We start from the raw sequence: 18766 nt of genomic DNA, 5'->3' as shown, positions 1-18766 counted from the left end.
AACAAGGATTACGCGCCTGTCAGCGGTTTTTAAAAGCCTGCTGCCTCTCATTTCTGTTCCCCTTATGAGTGGAAAATTGGACGGACTCACATGCAAATCCTATCACCCTACATCCCCTCTCTTTTTTCTCCCATAAACCCCCTGTGGTCAGTCTGGGTCAGATCTGACACGGTAGTCTCCTGGTATGTGCTGTCTGGTTTGTGTTGCCCTGTAATCACTGCTGTAGTCATCTGCTTGTGCAGGCAGGAACACAAGATGACAACCTTGACTGGAGGTTTTTTGGCACAGGGCCAGAGCAGTAAACACATCAGATGGTAGAGAGCATATCACAAGAAAGGGTTTACGACCAGCTACATGCTCTTTCTTTTAACCTGTGCCATATGCATTAAAGTGATTATGATTGTAAATGGTTGGTGTTATAATGCTGGTCAGAAGCATAGCTAAGCCTGTTATGATGAACTGAGGGACCTTGAGTCAAGTGACACAGAGCCAGGTCAGTATTTGGGTTACTGGGCTGGATATCTATGCGTTGGATCGTGCTTGTTGGGCTCCAGATATAAATGCATGAATATCAGATGCTGTTTAATTGGTTTGTTTATGACTATACTATCAGGATGTCGGCATAAAGTTTGCACACTGCTTTAGATCACTTTTTCAAATTAAGGCTGATTTCAGAGGGGGCTTAATCCAAAAACTGCATTTAAAGACCCTGTAAAGTGAAATCCAAAGTTTTTGTCTTAACACTCTAGATATGTTGGAATATGGGTGTTGTAAACATGTGAAAACACTGATATCTACATGTGCCTGAATTCTGGATTGTAGGCCATTTCACCTCTTTCCTGGCTTGGTTTCATGTGGGTGGGGCCAACATGTGGGCTCATGATGTCATGAGCCCACAGTAGGGAATGACCCCGCCCCTCTAACGCTACAATATTGTGGAAGGAAGCAGTCACCTGGAGCAGGGACTTCTGGGTTCATTTTGTGCAAAGAAATTCACTCTTGTACCGTTCTATAATGTTCATGTTTCATTGCAAAGTTATAGTTATGCATGTTTTGTTTATTGGTTCATGTTTTTAGGGGAAAATATTTTTCCAAGTATGATGCCATGAGTGAGGGGGTTAATGCTGCAGACTACCCTCCTGTATGTGTATTTCTCTGTGGTTCAAAATAAAAGGTAGCTGCTCATGCTTGCTGCATGAGGGCTTGTTCAACTCATTCAACTTAACTGTGAGCCACTCCTCATCACAGTTTGCCACAATTTAACATCACAGAGCAGTTCATCTCCGTACAATCTGTTGTCACAGTGGTATGGATCATTTAAAGCATCATAGCAGAGATTTGAACAGACTTTCTCTCTTCTTCTAAGATCAACAAAAGGTCAAGAGACTGGCTAATGGCATAAGGACTGCAAATCAGCCATGGTTAGATATCTTTTCTACATTGCATCGGTTGCACTGTAATTAAATGCAGCAATGCTTATGTATTTTCACTCACCTGGCTTGACTCACATATGAACTTAAGTGACGTCCCATTCCTAACCCATAGGGTTTAATATGACATCGGTCCACCCTTTGCAGCTATAACAACTTCAACTCTTCTGGGAAGGCTTTCTACAAGGTTTAGGAGTGTGTTTATGGGAGTTTTTTACCATTCTTCCAGAAGTGCACTTGTGAGGTCACACACTGATGTTGGACGAGAAGGCCTGGCTCTCAGTCTCTGCTCTAATTCATCCCAAAGGTGTTCTATCAGGTTGAGGTCAGGACTCTGTGCAGGCCAGTCAAGTTCATCCACACCAAACTCTCTCATCCATGTCTTTATGGACCTAGCTTTGTGCACTGATGCACAGTCATGTTGGAACAGGAAGGAGCCATCCCCAAACTGTTCCCACAAAGTTGAGAGCAGGGAATGGTCCAAAATCTCTTGATATGCTGAAGCATTCAGAGTTCCTTATACTGGAACTAAGGGGCCAAGCCCAGCTCCTGAAAAACAACCCCACAACATAATCTCCCCTCCACCAAACTTTACACTTGGCACAATGCAGTCAGACAAGTACCGTTCTCCTGGCAACCGCAAACCCAGACTACTCCATCAGATTGCCAGATGTAGAAGATGTAGAAGTCTCCACTGCCCTCGAGTCCAGTGGCGGCGTGCTTTACACCACTGTATCCGACGCTTTGCATTGCACTTGGTGATGTATGACTTGGATGCAGCTGCTCGGCCATGGAAACCCATTCCATGAAGCTCTGAAGGCCACATGAAGTTTGGAGGTCTGTAGTGATTGACTCTGCTGAAAGTTGGCGACCTCTGTGCACTATGCGCCTCAGCATCCGCTGACCCCACTTCGTCATTTTATGTGGCCTACCACTTAATGACTGAGTTGCTGTCGTTCCCAATCACTTCCACTTTGTTATAATACCACTGACAGTTGACTGTGGAATATATAGGAGTGAGGAAATTTCACCACTGGACTTGTTGTACAGGTGGCATCCTATCACAGTACCACGCTGGAATTCACTGAGCTCCTGAGAGCTACCCATTCTTTCACAAATGTTTGTAGAAACAGTCTGCATGCCTAGGTGCTTGATTTTATACACCTGTAGCCATGGAAGTGATTGAAACACCTGATTTCAATTATTTGGGTGGGTGAATAAATACTTTTGGCAATATAGTATATACTACATTTCAACTAAGTATATATTTACTGATAGCTTTCAATAAAAAGAAGTGAAGTAGAGCCTCCTTTGAGTTTGTTGCTCTCAGCTCTGTGTTAAAACATGTGAAATAGTTCGTTGTTTGATTTTTTTATTGTTTCAGCAAATAATTTCACATCTGATTGCCACAAATCACAGGTTTAAATCCAGCCTGTGGCTCCCTTCTTTCATTATCCAGTCTCTTTCTCCCTAGGTTTTGATTCTCTCCACTTTCAAAATAAAGGCAATAAAAACTCCAAATAACAATATCGTTATACTTTAAAGAAATAAGCTCTGAATCAACCTTGAGCATGTCTAGATGGAAATCAGTCCTACAAATGGCTGCACAGAGGGGCACTTTGTCCTCATATAAGAAACTGGTGCTCAAGTGCAACATCTCCTAGACATCTACCTTAAAAATCACAGATTACTACCTCTAAACCTGCCTTGCTATACAGCTCATTAGATGGGTTTTTCCAACATCCAAAACAATATTTTTTTTTCCACCTTGCTAACTCAGGGCTCCGGGCTCAGAATGACCTCAATGGAAAATGCTAGAATTCCAAGACTTCCAAGTCCCAGCCAGCAATCATTTGTAAAGATTAGTTGTTGGCTTTTGTCTGTAAATCTGGAAAGAGAGAGAGGGGATTACATACACAAAGTGGTTGCTGATCCAGGATCAAATCAGTAACTACTTTTTGTCATGCCCAGTACAGTAAGGACTGTAGCCTCGGTACTTTGGAACCAGCGCTCAAGCATAGCAGTCTCTGCTGGACACAAAATTCCTCAACTAGGATCCTAAGACGGCTGTTTGTTGGATGTACAGTCGTGATTGTCCTAGTATAGTCAGGCCAGATGGAAATCAGCTTAAACTAGAGGAGGTCAGGATTGATATGCCAGGGCAAATAAAACATGAGCCTGCAGATTTATCTGCTTCCAAGTCTACAAAAAAGTTTTTATGACTCTTGGACTTAATACATGCAAGTATATATTTACATATATAAAGATTGCCATTGGTTGGCATAAGAGGTAAAAATTTCAAATGCTATTATCTCATGATTTAGTGAGCTTCCTTGATTGAAACTTTGTAGTTAATCAAGTAAGAGCTCATTTTAAAATCAATAAGACACTGATTACACTGTAAGAAATGAAAAATTTGATTTCATTTATGTAGTCACAGGAAAGAATAAATAATGTCTTAATAATAATAATAATGTTTCTAATTAAAAGCATTTGTGTCCATTTATATTGGAATATGTTCAAAAAATGTTACATAACTGTACGATAACATTATGACATGCTTTTGCTCTTGTCAAAGCACACCGCTTAACATCTGACAGCAGGAACTCTGCAATGAAGATTTAAATCGTTGCAGCTGCATCCTCAGTGTGTTTGCATACATCATCTCCATCCACCTTCCATGCATCAACTGTCACCCTGCAATGTGGGTAGATCAGCTATAGTGATGTAAGGAGCGTGTGGGCAGGGTTTTCCTGGAAGAAGGGGGGTCGCCCCCAGACATTGAAGTATCCATCCGAGCTTTTTAAGGAAAATTGTATACACACAGGTCCAGTTACAAGCTCTCGCCTCCTCCTCTTTACTTTTAATCTCACGTTCATGTCCACACCACTGGCCCTGCATCCTTCACCTATGTCCTGATTTCAAGGTATATAAGAGCTGCATTTTGGGGTGTCCCAGTGGATCCTGCAGAGACACATCATTCATGAGATCAGGCTGAGAGAGAGACAGACGATATCGAGATGCCAACCACCAACAGAATCATCTCTGACAGTCGGAAGACAGATAAAGGTGACATTTATTTCTTGCCTTTCTTGTATTTAAGAATTATGTTTACTTGCTTAATTTATTCCTACATTTTTCAATTTTATTCTGCTCAGACTTTCTTAAAGAATAGCCAAGTATTTTCTATCAGTTTCAGTCCTCTTTTCTGTCTTATTTAACCCCTTAATTATTATGATGCAGCATATATTAATTGATCTAAAAACAGATATCACTTGTGCTGAAAAATACGCTCATTAAATCACCATTAAAGGTTTCTGCTGCAGGGTTTTTTGGTGCTTTCAGGTGCTTTTTGACTTTGCACTAATTTCCTGTGAGGCATTTTTTAGTTGAGACAGTCCTTTAAATGCGTTGAGAGCGCAGCATTTCAGTCGCTGTTGCATGGTTGTTGTAATGAAGGACCTATAACAATTTTACTGCATGGGAGCAAAGGTCCCAAGGTGTTGACATTATGTGTATTTTAAAAAATGTGACATTATGTGTGTATTAAACATGCTGCATGAACTGTTTAATTCACAATATGTCTTGTCCAGCAAAAAAATCTAGCCAAAATATTAAACCTTATTTAATCTGAACCCACAAATATCAGATTATACGGACTGTTAACCAGATTTATGAGGAGCTGCAACCTAACTTTAAGAGAGCAGAGCATCTTAACACTTGTTTCCTGTTAATTCAAGATTTTACCTTAGTTTTTGTTTTGAATATATGAAGTATTTTAACAGTATTATTAGCTTGAAATGACAGGAATCCAGTGGTAAAAGGAGCATCTATGTACTTCTTCTGTGTAACTTAAGTTTGAAAATATCCTGAGTGAAACAAATGCAGTAAGGATGTAATAACCCATTATCAAAATATTTATTCAAATCCCTTTATAGCTTCACTAACAAGCCCTGTGCAGGTCGGCACCGTTGGGCTTTGAGGCTACTTTAAAGCTTAAATGTTTTGTATGGTGTCGGGTTGTAATGAGGCTGGACAAAGCAGTTATTTTCATCACCTTGTGCTAAATCCAGACAGGTGGCTTAACATTCATACGCCCTGTCTGTCAACCTCCAGTCAACAGAGAGATAAATATCAGCTCATTGAGACATGTAGCGCATACTGAGCGGTGTAAAAATAACTGTAAGGTTTGAAAAATGGGGAAAATCCTGACAAGCAGATTTACATGCTCTTGAGGAGTGCAGCCTCACCTTGAACTCTCTGGTCCGATTTTGTTGGGGGTTTTTCTTTTCAACCTGCCATGACTCACGCGTTCGTAGATGACGCTGATGTGTGAACAAACAGGTCCATGTACTTCGGACTTGATGGTGTCAGTTTGTATAAATAAAACACAGATTATGTTAGTCCATGTTGACATCTTAATGCTAACAGGATTAGGTGTCTCTTCTTTTTTGATCACTATCTAGAGAGTACATACTTACACATGATACCAAAGATTTGGTTACTAAATTGGCATAAAGGCTCAAGTTTGTTATGTAATGGTAATAAATCAATAATTTTCTAGAGATTATTCAATTGAAACAACAACACAAACTATTAGTGAGCTAACTGCGGCTGCTAACAGACTATTTTCAGTCTGTCTTATAATAATCTCCTTTTATAAATAAAGAGAGTCCTCTATAATATTAAAAGAAAGCTGATGTGTTGGAATAGTTCACACATGTTTCTTAGAGACAGGTACTTAGAACCTTTAAAGAACATTTCTGTTGACCTTTTTATATCTTCTTGATATTACTTATGCCGGTAAACAAACTTTGTATCTATCTGAACCTATGTGACCTTGCAAGTGCATCAACCCTTTCTACTTATCTGATTAACTGCCCCGCTTCATGCTGCGCTCCACTGTGACCGCAGCCAACCCCCGCAGCATGAGGGGTGTCAGGATCCTCCTCGCCGCCTGTCATGAATCAACCATTGGCTTCACAAAAGCACGCACATGCTGATGTGATGATCTGACACAGGCAGATGGGTTTCTAAGTATAAATATAAATTTTCTAAGTGTCTCACTTTATCGTCAGCTGAGACACACCCGATACATACCACCGCCTATACTGTATTATTTATAACAGCCTAGTATGTGACATATTGATATACTGCAAGTTCCTGTTACGAAAAAACATTTTTGTTTACTCTCTTTCTTTTCTAGGAAAACAATCCAAAGCTGGAAACACAAACACAGGTACAGCTATAACCTTATTACAGGATTTTTCAGTTTGTTTGGATTAAGGTGCTACAAAGCAGTCTTTGCTCCTGATTGATTTTGTCTCATAAATGGCAACTCTTTATGGGGTGAGTCAAACAGATCACTCTCTGATATCTCTGCCATGAAATACCATTAATGTGCTGTTTCCATAGGGTGCTGGAGAGCAGTGTATTTTCTGGCAGTTCCATATCCTGTTGGATTCAGCCTCAGAAATCGGGAAAAAATCTTGTTATTCCGTTTTTTGCGTTTCTTATTTTTGAAAGAAAATGGTAAAAACAGAACAACAAGCCATTTCCCCTTTTTTGTTTCAGTCACAAACTTGGAATAATGGGAAAATGAATTTCAAAAACATGGGTCATTTTTTTTCAACTTTGCTTTTTTTTCTTGTTTTAATGAAATACTTGAGGAAAATTAAATCATGTGACCTAAGGGCCTATTATTATACTGTAAAACACAGTGGATGGCTATGTAGGCTTAAATTTTAACATGTGGGCTTTTATTTTGAAATGTTCGTCTAACCCATTGGGTAACATGATTTTGTTTCCTTAAGTATTTTGTTAAAAACTAAATTTAAAAAAAATTGGGAAAAAACAGACTCATTTTCTTTTTATTTGTTTTCTATTTTTCCATTTTTGTGACTGAAACAAAAAAAAACACAACAGGAAAACAACTTGTTTTTCTGTTTTTCCTTCTTTTCTTTTTTTTTTTTTTTGCAGAAAACACCTCACTATTTCATTTTTTTCCATTTTCTGTCAAAACGAAAAATGGTATAACAAAGAGTTTTCCCGATTTTTGAGTCTGGTTTCAAGCAGGAAATGGAACTACCAGAAAACACATTGGCTCTTGTTTGCTTTGCTAGGTCCTACAGGTGCATTGGTCTGTTTCCCAAACAGTGAAAAACTACTCAAAGGAATTTTATATAGGAACATGAAAGTTGTATCCATGCTGAGTTTTTCTGACTTCATGTGACATTTGATGAATATTTTTTTTATCTCTTTCACTCCTCAGAGAAGATCCCAGCATATGAGCCAAATATTCCTGAACCAACATGCAGAGCTGATCTCATCAAGCGTAAGATTTGTACTATTTACCTGAAATACTCAAGGGGAGGCATCTAAGATAATTGGTGGTGGTGGGGGGGGTCTGCTCTGAGACCAAACAGGCCTGAGAAGGCCTAGGGGAAAAGGGCCTTAGTAAGAGAGGTGACCAAGAACGTGATGGTCATTCTGACTGAGCTCAGAAGAGATCCTGTGTGGAGATGGGACAAAGTTCTACAAGGCACTTGGACAGTTGGAGTATTCAAAAAAGCACCTAAAGGACCTTCAGACTGTGAGAAACAAGATTCTCTAGTCCGAGAATAAGATTGAACTGTTTAGCCTCAGTTCTAAACATTGTGCCTGGAGGAAACCAGGCCTGACTCATCACCTGCCCAATACCACCCCAATCATGAAGCATGTTGGTGGCAGCATCATGCTGTGGGGGTTCCTTTCAGCAGCAGGGACTGGGAGACTGGTCAAGGTTGAGGGGAAGCTGAATAAAGCCAAGTACAAAGCTATCCTCAAGGAAAAGCTCTTTTGCTGTGCTCAGGACCTCAGACTGGGCTGAAGGTTCACCTTCCAACATGACAATGATGCTCAGCACACACAGCCAAGACAACAAAGGAGTGGCTTTGGGACAACTCTGTCAATGTCCTTGAGTGGCACAGGCAGAGCCCTGACTTAAACCCCGTTAAAAAAAAAAAAAATGACAGTTCACCAACAGTCCCCATCTGATCAGAGACATTCTTTTAAAATTTGAGAGAATTGTGTTTCACATGGCTTCAGGTCATTCAGTAGACACGACTACACCATCCTAGAGCAGATTTTACCGCCTCATTTTTCATGGTTTTGAAGCTAAATTTGATAAACTTAGAGATGTTTTTCATGGCTGAACAAACCATACAACAAACCTAAAATAAAGATACTTTTTAAATCACTTTACAGGGACTTAAAGAAAAAAGGCTGGGTTACCAGTTTTCTATAACACTGTTTGTTTCTTTTCAGACTGGATTAACCTTTCCCTGGATGACAAAACAGCCAATAAGGTGCTGTGGATCACAGAGGGCGGGACTAAGGTGGCAAGAATGACAGATGAAGTTACCTGTCCTGTTTTGGATAGACCAGAGCGATATGAATATGCTCCACAGGTGAAATATGATGATGTTTTGTGGGGTTTAAGTGCTTTTTAAACAATTTCTGCATTTTAATACAACTGTCATATAATGGACTTTGTGTCAAAACAGTTTAAATGAAGATTCTTATTGTACAGCTTGCTAAAGAGGTCAAAAGTAGGTTAAAACTAAGCTTATGTAATTGTTTATGTTCACAATGTTCACTGATGTTTTTTATACTGAAACTATGATACCAAGCTCAGAAATAGGCATTGAAAATTTCATGAAATAATCATAAGTAGAATCACTTTTTGGAAAGTTTGTACATTTTTAAATGAAAATTGACCTATATGCTCTCGACTGGTGCATCCCTAGTTACAAGAGACTGAAATAGCTGAATTTTTCATCTGTTTGATCACGTGCCAAGAAGCTGTCGTCACAACACCTGAGCTGGTGGACTTCTCCATGATTATGAAGCCCAGGCAAACAGTTTTATGGCCCTGAGTGCCCCACACCCTGGGTGTTTATTTAAATCCTGAGGCGACTAGCTTGGTATGGCAAAGCAGAGAAAGCGAAGCCGCTCTAAATTCTCTGCAGTTGCAGGGACAATAAATCACAGGTTATGTTAGATTACCTCAATTCACATGTTCCCTGTCTTCCCTGCTCCAAAAGGTGCTCTGCAATGAAGGCATCCTGGGCTTCAGAGGCTACTGGGAGGTGGAGTACTGCGGATGGGTGGTGGTCGGGGTGGCATATGAGAGAGCGGCAAGGAGGAACAACCAGGGACCCTGTGGCCTGGGGGAGAACGAGGAGTCCTGGGGTCTTGGCTGGATAGGCTCGAGCTACCACAGCTGGCATAACAGCCAAAGTGTGGAGATCACGGGGATTCCAAAGTCCTCCACGATCGGTGTTTACCTCGACCAGCCTGCTGGTGTGTTGAATTTTTATGCTGTGGAAGAGGTGATGGAAGGAGAGGAGAGCACAGGGGTAAAGGAGGTCAAACTTTTGCAGCAGATTAAGAGCACCTTTAAGGAGAAAGTGCTTCCAGGTTTTTGGGTGGGGACACAGTCACACTGTTTGATTTTAAAGAAGGAAGAATAAAGTCTGAATCAAAATTTTCAGATCATATTTAAAGGTGAAACCATCTCTTTCTGATGTGATGAAGCTATCATTGAGGCACAGACGACTGGGCAAAGACATGATCACATCAATATGTCTCTTTTATGCCATTAAAAACTAATAGACATGATTTTAGATAGCCATAGTCCTTTAAACTGCATTATATCATCAAATATATCAGCCTATAGTTTAATTAGGAACAAAGTGACATCAGGTATGAGATTATTGGGGATTCACCTTTGTTGCTCCTCTTTCTACTATTCTGAAACCTGCAGGACCACTAAGAGCTTTTAGTAATATATATTTATATGTTTTTATTCCTCCATTGTTATTGTTTGATAAAACTGTCTGTAACCAGGTTTGGTATGAATGTAGACGAAATTTTACATTTACAAATGTGTGAATAAATAAAAAACAGTAACATCTACTTCTCTTTAAACTTGTTTTTTATATGCAGCTACCACAATATGGGTTTTCGTGTCCATTTAGAGGGCTTGTAGCATTACATAGAACAGTGGTTCTCAATGTTGGGGTCAGGACCCCCCTGGGGGGTCAAGAGACACAGAGAGGGGGTCTCCAGATGCCTTAAAAAATGAAGAGTGTTTTTTAAATTACACTGTTGCCACTTTTCACCTATGATGCCAAATTTTAACCAGTTTTCAACACTTTTTCCCACCAATTTTGCCAATTTTAATACATTTTTTGCCACTTAAAATCCATCTTCTCCATTTTGAATCCCTCCGACCACTTTTTTTTTCCCACTTTTAAACCAATTCTTGCCACTTTTCACCTGTTGTTGCACCTGTAGACAAATCATTGCCACTATTAACCACTTTTAACACTTTTTATGCCCATTTTGGTCCATTTTACAACATTTTACATTTTGGAATGCCCATTTTTTCCAGTTTCCCCTGTTTCTGTCAATTTCTGCCTCGATTTTTTCTGTCTCAGTTAACCCTTTTTTGCCAGATTAGATCAATTTTTCATAACCTTGTAAAGCAGATGGATACACCCATTTCCATGTTTCTCACAGGCGAATTCATCTTGCAAAGCTCCCATCTGAATCGTTTGGGCCCGGTTAGAAAGTGACAGGACCAATCAGCAAAGAGGGAAAGTACTTTCGGGTGCAGCAGAGTTGTGATGTAAACAAGCAGCAACAAGAGGTCGGTGCAATTATAGCAGAAGACATTGAAGTGGATAAAAGTGGCATTTTTATCAGAACGTGACAACATTTCTTTGTTAAAAGAAGAACAAAGAACAACACTGGGTTGATTTCTTTTCAAAAACAACAAAAGTCTTGCACTGACATGTCTACAGTTTCCATGGTTCACGTTATGCAGTTTTATATCGAGTTTACTCCTTTGAGTGGCGTGTCAGGTTACCCATTTTTGCTACTTTTAAAAATCCAATTTCACCACCTTTTTCACCATTTTTTTGCCATTATTAACCCATTTTAGCAATTTTTATCAATTTAAATTCTACAAGTTTTTCACTAGAACGCTATTTACTACACAAATGGATAAAAAAGATATTTGTTTCTTTGATACCAGGGCTTATTTTTCAGGTTGAATATAAAATATGGATATTAGAGCTTAACTTTACAATAGACCATGATTTTAAATCCTTTTAGTAATAAAATGAAGAAAGATATTTCAAAGCATTTTTAATGAAGTTAAAATTTGAGGACCTGCTGGCAGCAGATTTTTTTTCAACTACTTATTTATTTACAAAATGACTGTTCATAAGTTTACCACATGCCAAACCGCAGCAGATTGCTATGATTCTCAGATTTCTGACTATGTAAACCACTCTGGGATAAAATGACCACAGCAGCCACAGTCTAAACATTGTCAGACACACAAACAATCAAATGATGATGAACACAAATCCATTAGCTCTTCCATTCTCGCCTAATCATATTATTCCATTAAAAACCGTCACGCTGCTTTAGAAAAATCCAGTCAAATATTTAGTTGAAAAACAGGATTACATCCACAAAGATCCATGGACTAGTGTTGCATTATTTCAATTTTGCTGTTGTCTTCCTAAATAATTCACTGTAGTTGCTCAATAGTACATTTTTTTCCCAGGCAATTATTAGCATTGCTATACCGACCTCTGCCCTTTAGATTGACCCCTCATTTGATCATTCGGGACCGACCTTCCTCTGTCCACACCCTACAATAGCCAATGAGGGCCTGAGTTGAAAGGAGATGCCCACCTCTCTTGTGATGTCAACAGCCCCAGCCATATAAAGACTGGCATGCTGCCAGCTACGTGAAAATAGTAACATTTGTAATCATCGTCTCTAACAATGTAAATATGGGTGCAGGATATGTAAAGGCCATATTTCTATTCCTCCACCTTAACACTTATTTTAATTTTTTTAACTCAAAATCTGTGCACAAAGTTGAAAAATGCACTATATTTTGTTTATTCCTCTATCTCTGTGCCAGTAATCTGATAGTGATTCTATTCTACGGACTAAACTCCTTCAAGTGCCACCTTTTCAGAGAGCCCAAGATGTTGCCTGTATGTTGAAGCATTCAGGAGTGGCAGCCTATTAATTTTAGAAATATGATTAAGGTTAACATTGTTGCTAAGGGTTCTTTCTGGAGTGTTCAGTCTAAAAACACCAAGACTTTTCCTCATAAAAACAGGTGCAAGTTACTCATTATTCGTTTTATTGTTATCAGCTTTGAACGTGGACTAGCTAAGGCTTTATGCTTCGGTCCAGTTAAGTTACTCCAGCTAATAACTGCTGCAGTCATCTACGGGCCTCTTTTATACTACTAAAATTTGGACACTATTGAAAGGTTTTTGTTATTTTACTCAATACCAGTAGCACTTACAGTGAGTCTGACAGTTTGGGAAAAAAACTTTAGAGCGCTACCTTTCAAAAGACACCTTGTTTGTGCCTGTACTCCAAATGGTTCAAAAACAGCATTCAGTTTGTTTTGGGTGCACCTGGATAGGTGTTCTGACCAGTCTTACCTGAAATTCAAGAGCGATTTAATTGAGTTTGACTATTTTTCATGGTATATTTGTAGGGGTTTTTATGTGTTTGGCTGTAGTAAGAAAAACTGAGGATGTGATACACTGTGACCCCTTTAAGTTTACAGTGCTGTCCAAATGCACAGATTAAGTCATGCCAGCTAAAGTATTAAAGTTATATTAAAAATATGTTTTTTCAAATCCCCCCAAATAACCCACAAGATTTGTGATCTCTTTCTGAACAATATACCCCCCTCCACATGACAGACTTTCCCCAGAGCCAGCAAACACAGCAACCCCACATGTCTAAGCAGACTTTAGGCATTAATAAGATTAGATTAGAAAGTATTTTTGTCCCCAAGAGGAAATTCTGTTTGCAGCAGAAGTCTACTCAAGCCAGACACATAAAAAATACATAAACACATGTCATACATAACTGCCATGGATTTCATCATGATAAACGGGCAGTAAGATTCAGTACATGACTGCAACAGTCCAAGTGTGGCAGGAGTGCTCACAGCTTATTTAGAATCCCAACAGCTGCTGGAACAAATGAGCTCAGGTATCTGTTAGATTTGACCCTACTGGCATAAGTAAACCTCCTCCCTGATGGCAGAAGTCTTCACTCTGCATGCAGAGGGTGCTGAGGGTCCCCCAGGATGGCCTTTGCTTTCTGAGAGGCTCTCACTTTAAAAACCCAGCCAAGATCATTTAAGCCAAGGTTTAACAACTTCCATACCTGTTTTTGTCAACCAAACCAACAGATCATTGCATAAGTTCAAACTGACTCACTAAAAGATAAATAAAATGTTTCAAAAGGGTTTTTTATCCATTTTAATTTCTCTTAGCTTTTCCAAGCTGGCCCTTTTGCAAATGGAGTCAGTCCTGGCATCAAGAATGGTGCCTAAGCATTTATACTGACTCACTGGCTCAATAATAATGCACACTTATATATTTAACATTTGTATATACCAATATAACCAATCACTAACAAATCTGTGCATCTGTATGACTCATCTATTGCAACCTTATTTGTGTTCTTTATACCCTTCACTATTATATTTTTATATCAATCTAAGTTCCATGTCAGCAAGAGTACAGCTGTTTTAATACCTTCTGTCTATTGTTACTCTTCTTACATGTTATTGGTTTTGCACTGAAACACCAAGTCAAATTCCTATTTTGAAAGTTGACTTATTTATATATACTGTAGATAAACCCAACATCATTCCACCATGAGCTCAACACTTACCAACATTTGTCAAAGTTACAGCAGCAAGGAAAAAACCTCCCTTCGCTGGGCAGGAACCTCTAACCTCGCACAGATTTTTGTTAGGAAAGACATATTTTGTGTAATATGACGTTTAAAGAAGTGGGAAATCATCTTGAAGGAACATCTTTCATTTAAATACCAATGTTAGGCCCAAGTGAGTCGGAATCGTAATACTACCAAATCTATATCTATACCCCAAATAGCAAATAAATACTATTGAAAAACATGCTGCTACTTTGCGTTTACATGATGTAATTCTCAAACCACCTTTGTATTTCTGGCTGTGAAGTGTCTTTTGATAAATTTTTGCAGTTTTAGGTGAATTACTAGAGATGCCGCACTAACTGAAATTCCATTTACAAAATGTCATGTCCAACAGCTACCTTTTGTAAGTAGAAAATGTACCTGGGGCCCATTTGGGTGCAGTTGGACATTTTGGTCTTGTATTTTGGTATGTTCAGCACACTAGAGGCAGTGATCACAAACTTGATCAGTAAAAACTCGTACAAAGTCTCTGCTGTTATACAAACCGTTGATGGGACAGAGGACTGGGACACAGTGTGTCCTACTGACATCATTATACTGTTTTTAGCGTTGTGCTGTCATCCTGGAGATGCCAGAGTACGGGCACTTATTCCCACCTCCTACTTTGACTTCACCTCAGGGACATTCCTGCTCCAGCCCAAAACCTACACCAAGCCCTCTCTCAAGCCCACAGTATCTGACAAATAACTACGATTGAATCATTATTGTAAGAATAAAAAAACTTGTAGTAGTAGCCATCATACCAACAAACATATATAACACTGACATACTGTTGAGTGCAAAAGCTGGTTTGATACATCCTTAACACCCTTTAAATATGTGGTATCTAAAGGTATCACAGTATCCAGCATTTTGACAGCCTTAGTTTAGACCACACTCCAAAGATGATCTTAACCAACGCCAGAGACTGAGAAGAATGCATCATGTGGGTCACCCATCGTTAAGTGTCACACAGTCTGACACAGTTTGTCCAGTGAGGTGTCTTTTTTAAACAAAATGGTTCTACTTCCTTGGTGATGACAACACTGACATGTCCAGTTTCTGAATCTTACTTCCAGTCGTGAGTGCAACCATCTTCTTGCTTTTCTGATCACACTCCTAAAGTGTCAGGGGTGTCCAATTCCCACCTTAGCCTCACTTATACCCATACGTCAAAGTCAAGTGCATGCTCCACTTTGACCTCCTGCTGAGCAGCCGTTCCACTGACCTCTACACCTCCTCCAGAAACTCTTCGCCCCCCGCCTCTTTTCTGACGAGACTATAAAAGTCAAGTTGAAGACTTTGCACTTTTACTTTAGAGGGATCAAAGTATTGAGAAACATCAGGACGTGGACTAGAAGGACCCAGCCTCAAGATGCCAACCAGAGCCAATGCAGCAGTAATCCTGACTCAAAACAGCAAACAAGGTATGACAAGATAATCACAATTCAAGAAAAACTTTCTTTTAGGATTTTATTGAGCATTTTAACCAGCCGTTTTATAGAACTGTTCACTTAAACAAGCTCATTGTTCCTCTTTGCTCAGTCGCTGTATAAGTCGAGCTACAGTCGCCACTGCCTGCTCTTGCTCAGATGTAGTAGTCGTCTTTTCAAAAACTGTTTTAAATTACATTAAAACACAGAAGTGTGTCTGAACAGACACAGAATATCTCCATATCAGTGGACAAAGGACTGGGTGTCATATCAATGTGAGGCAAAAAGAAAAGCAAAAAGATCGACAAATGAATTTGTTTTCTGTACTTGAAACCATACCTCACAAGAAAAGACATATTTATCACAATTAAAATTCTTTTTTATAAGGGGGATTTTTAAAATGTTTCCCAGGTTGGTTTAAGCTTTCAGAATCAGACGCTGACCGTAAACTAAACATTTTGGAAAGGAATGATCAAATTCCTGGTTCATCTCAGGCCATTTTACTGGCACTATCAGTTACAAACTAGGATGAGTGCTTAGATGCTATTTTCTTTGCCGATAATCCTCATCTCGTAAAGTGCCACACATCAGGGTAGTTAGAGAGCAGTGTGATGTGTTTGTGTGAAACAGGAGACCCCTCTTCCCGTTTTTTCCATTTAACCTTTGGCTTCTTTCTTTTTTAGGAAAGAAGGTCAAATCCAACAAGAATGACAAAACAAATCAAGGTAATGGACTTGCTTTTGCTCCAGCATATCATACTTTCTACATAGTTCCTTAAGTTTGTGCTTAAGCATATTTCTTTTCATTGCAGAGAAAGTTCCGGTTTACGTGCCAAACATCCCAGAGCCAACATGCCGAGCTGAGCTCATCAACTGTATGAGCAAACACTTTAAATAATTTCAGGTATAATTTTCAAGAAGTATCAGGAGCTCACATTGTTTGATTTTCCCCGATAGATTGGATGAATCTGTCTTTGGATGACAAGACTGCCAACAAGATGTTGTGGATCTCTGACAGCGGCTCTAAGGTGTGCCGTAGGACTGAGGAGATTTGCCCCGTCCTGGATAGACCAGAAAGATACGAGTATTCGCCACAGGTAAGTGGCAAATAAACACAATTTTATCTTATTATATTATATCTAATTACATTCTCTTTTTTCCTCACTTTCTCTACAGGTGGTTTGTAAAGAGGCTATCTGGAACATGAGGGCCTACTGGGAGGTGGAGTACACAGGCTGGGTGGTAATCGGAGCTACCTTCGAAGGTGCAGGACGGAGGGCAAACTCTGGCCCGAGCGGTCTCGGAGAAAACGAGGATTCCTGGGGTCTGTGCTGGGCAGGAACACGTTACCAGATCTGGTTCAATGGCATTTGTAAAGACATACTTAATGTCCCGTTTTGCTCCACTATTGGAGTTTACATCGACCAGCCAGCAGGGATCATTAGCTTTTATATTGTAACTGGGGAGGGAGCAGAGAGGGAGGTCAAGCTGCTGCACAGAGTCAAGGCTAGCAATGATAAAAAGATTCTTCCTGGTTTCTGGATGGGGGTTCAGTCTTCATGCACAATACTGAAGAAACCAGAGTGAAATGCTAATGGAGAAATCAATCAATTCTATGCTGATGACCTAAGAGTCTTTAGAACTAAATGTTTCAATGTGGCTAGTTTTTACACTTACAATCACTATGATGTTAAAAATTACTGAATATGATTTAGTTCGTTCTGTTTGATGAATTTTCTAAGATGTAAAGTTTATTTTCTTTATTGTGAGGAATATTTTTTTAATCTTTATGTTCTTTTTAGTCTGATTTGATTGTCTTGTGTCCTGTAAGCATGTTTCTGTATCATCAGATTGGATATTTATGAACTAACTCTGGTATTTATGACTGTTTTCTGTCTTGTGACTTCATAAAAACTGAAATAAAGACTGTATTACAATAAAGAAAGGTATTTCTACAATTCTATTAATTATTCAAATATCAATCTCCCTGTAAAAGTTCTTAAAAACATTTGATTTGATATTTTCTTAGTGCAAAGTTTGCTAAATATAACAAATATTCTAGAGATTAAAGTTAAAATTAGATAAGCCCTTGAGCTAATTCACTGGCACTCACGTTTGCAGTGTTTTCATCTTTACTTTATGGCTGAAGACCTCAGGGGGTTCATAGGATATCGTTTCGCACACAGGGTAGAGGGGTCACAGCATCGATCCCCTCTGGATTCAGCTGAGAGAAGCATAAGGAGTGAGAATGACCCCCCTCTGGGTTAAAGAGGCTCACTTTGATATGTGAGAGGCTCAAGCCTGAAGATCACTTTCGTCCTCTGACAGGTGGGCCTCAACTCCTGCCGCCTTCACACCTAAAGCACGAGCTTCACAGGAACTAAAAGGAGGGAGCACTGACAAACAGCATTTCAAAGTTAGAGGTGCACTGCATCACGCAACCTCATTAAAGTAGCACCAAGAGGAGTGGCAGCAGGAGACAATTCACAAGAGATTATAGGAATTTTTACACAACTTAAACTGAGAAGCAACTGAGAAGACCTACAACCCATGTTCCAACCAGAGAAATACATACATTGAAGTTCATGAAGTCTTTCATTTGGTTGACTGTTCTTCCAAAAACACTACAACTTAAGAGACTGGCAAAGGATGTTTTGTCGGCAAATGTCTTGTTTTAAAATACTTTATATCCACAGTTATTTAAGTATTCAAAACAGACATCCTTACATGTGGATGTAACGTACCAATGATTTATTCAAATTCCTGCACACTATATTAATTCTTTTGGGTGAGTTCTAGTGAAGAACTGGGTGCTTACCTAAGTGTATTAATCCATGTGTACCCACCCACTGTATAAAGTCACACTTTCCCTTGACAGATTGCACCAGCAATCTGGCGATAATTAGCCAGCTAAATGGGTAAATTCAGAGAGTGTCATAAGTGTTAAAGTCCCCCGTGGTTGTTTGTGTTCTGCAGACATCAATATCACATTAAATCTTGTGGCACAAAAATTCCAAAAACTTATTTGGCAACTCCCAAGAAATCTCCCACCACCCAACCATGGGTTCCAACCCAGACTTTG

The 18766-nt window shown here is 39.4% G+C and overlaps 2 protein-coding genes across 2 annotated transcripts; both read left to right on the top strand.

Moving 5' to 3' along the window:
• The first annotated feature begins 4450 nt into the window (after nt 1–4450).
• On the top strand, nt 4451–9943 carry LOC121528603 (stonustoxin subunit beta-like). Its single transcript, XM_041816115.1, has 5 exons — nt 4451–4499; nt 6637–6669; nt 7702–7764; nt 8736–8878; nt 9515–9943. The coding sequence occupies exons 1-5, from the start codon at nt 4451–4453 to the stop codon at nt 9941–9943; spliced, it is 717 nt and encodes a 238-aa protein (XP_041672049.1).
• A 5634-nt stretch (nt 9944–15577) lies between these two features.
• Nucleotides 15578–17603, top strand: LOC121528808 (tripartite motif-containing protein 16-like protein). Its single transcript, XM_041816417.1, has 5 exons — nt 15578–15679; nt 16369–16410; nt 16497–16559; nt 16642–16781; nt 16861–17603. Exons 1-5 carry the CDS (start codon nt 15628–15630, stop codon nt 17269–17271), a joined length of 708 nt encoding a protein of 235 aa, XP_041672351.1. The 5' UTR covers nt 15578–15627; the 3' UTR covers nt 17272–17603.
• The last annotated feature ends 1163 nt before the right edge of the window (nt 17604–18766 follow it).

Source organism: Cheilinus undulatus, linkage group 20 (assembly GCF_018320785.1).
Source record: "Cheilinus undulatus linkage group 20, ASM1832078v1, whole genome shotgun sequence".
NCBI lineage: Eukaryota > Metazoa > Chordata > Actinopteri > Labriformes > Labridae > Cheilinus > Cheilinus undulatus.
Note: the sequence above shows the minus strand (reverse complement) of the source record. Positions and strands in the feature narration are given on the sequence as shown.

Bases quoted from the DNA above. Each gene is read 5' to 3' on its own strand.
- LOC121528603 (XM_041816115.1), top strand. From the start codon at position 4,451: ATGCCAACCACCAACAGAATCATCTCTGACAGTCGGAAGACAGATAAA. The intron at 4,500-6,636 runs GTGACATTTATT...TTTCTTTTCTAG, and splicing joins CAGTCGGAAGACAGATAAAG to GAAAACAATCCAAAGCTGGA. The intron at 7,765-8,735 runs GTAAGATTTGTA...GTTTCTTTTCAG, and splicing joins CAGAGCTGATCTCATCAAGC to ACTGGATTAACCTTTCCCTG.
- LOC121528808 (XM_041816417.1), top strand. From the start codon at position 15,628: ATGCCAACCAGAGCCAATGCAGCAGTAATCCTGACTCAAAACAGCAAA. The intron at 16,560-16,641 runs GTATGAGCAAAC...TTTCCCCGATAG, and splicing joins CCGAGCTGAGCTCATCAACT to ATTGGATGAATCTGTCTTTG. The intron at 16,782-16,860 runs GTAAGTGGCAAA...CTTTCTCTACAG, and splicing joins GATACGAGTATTCGCCACAG to GTGGTTTGTAAAGAGGCTAT.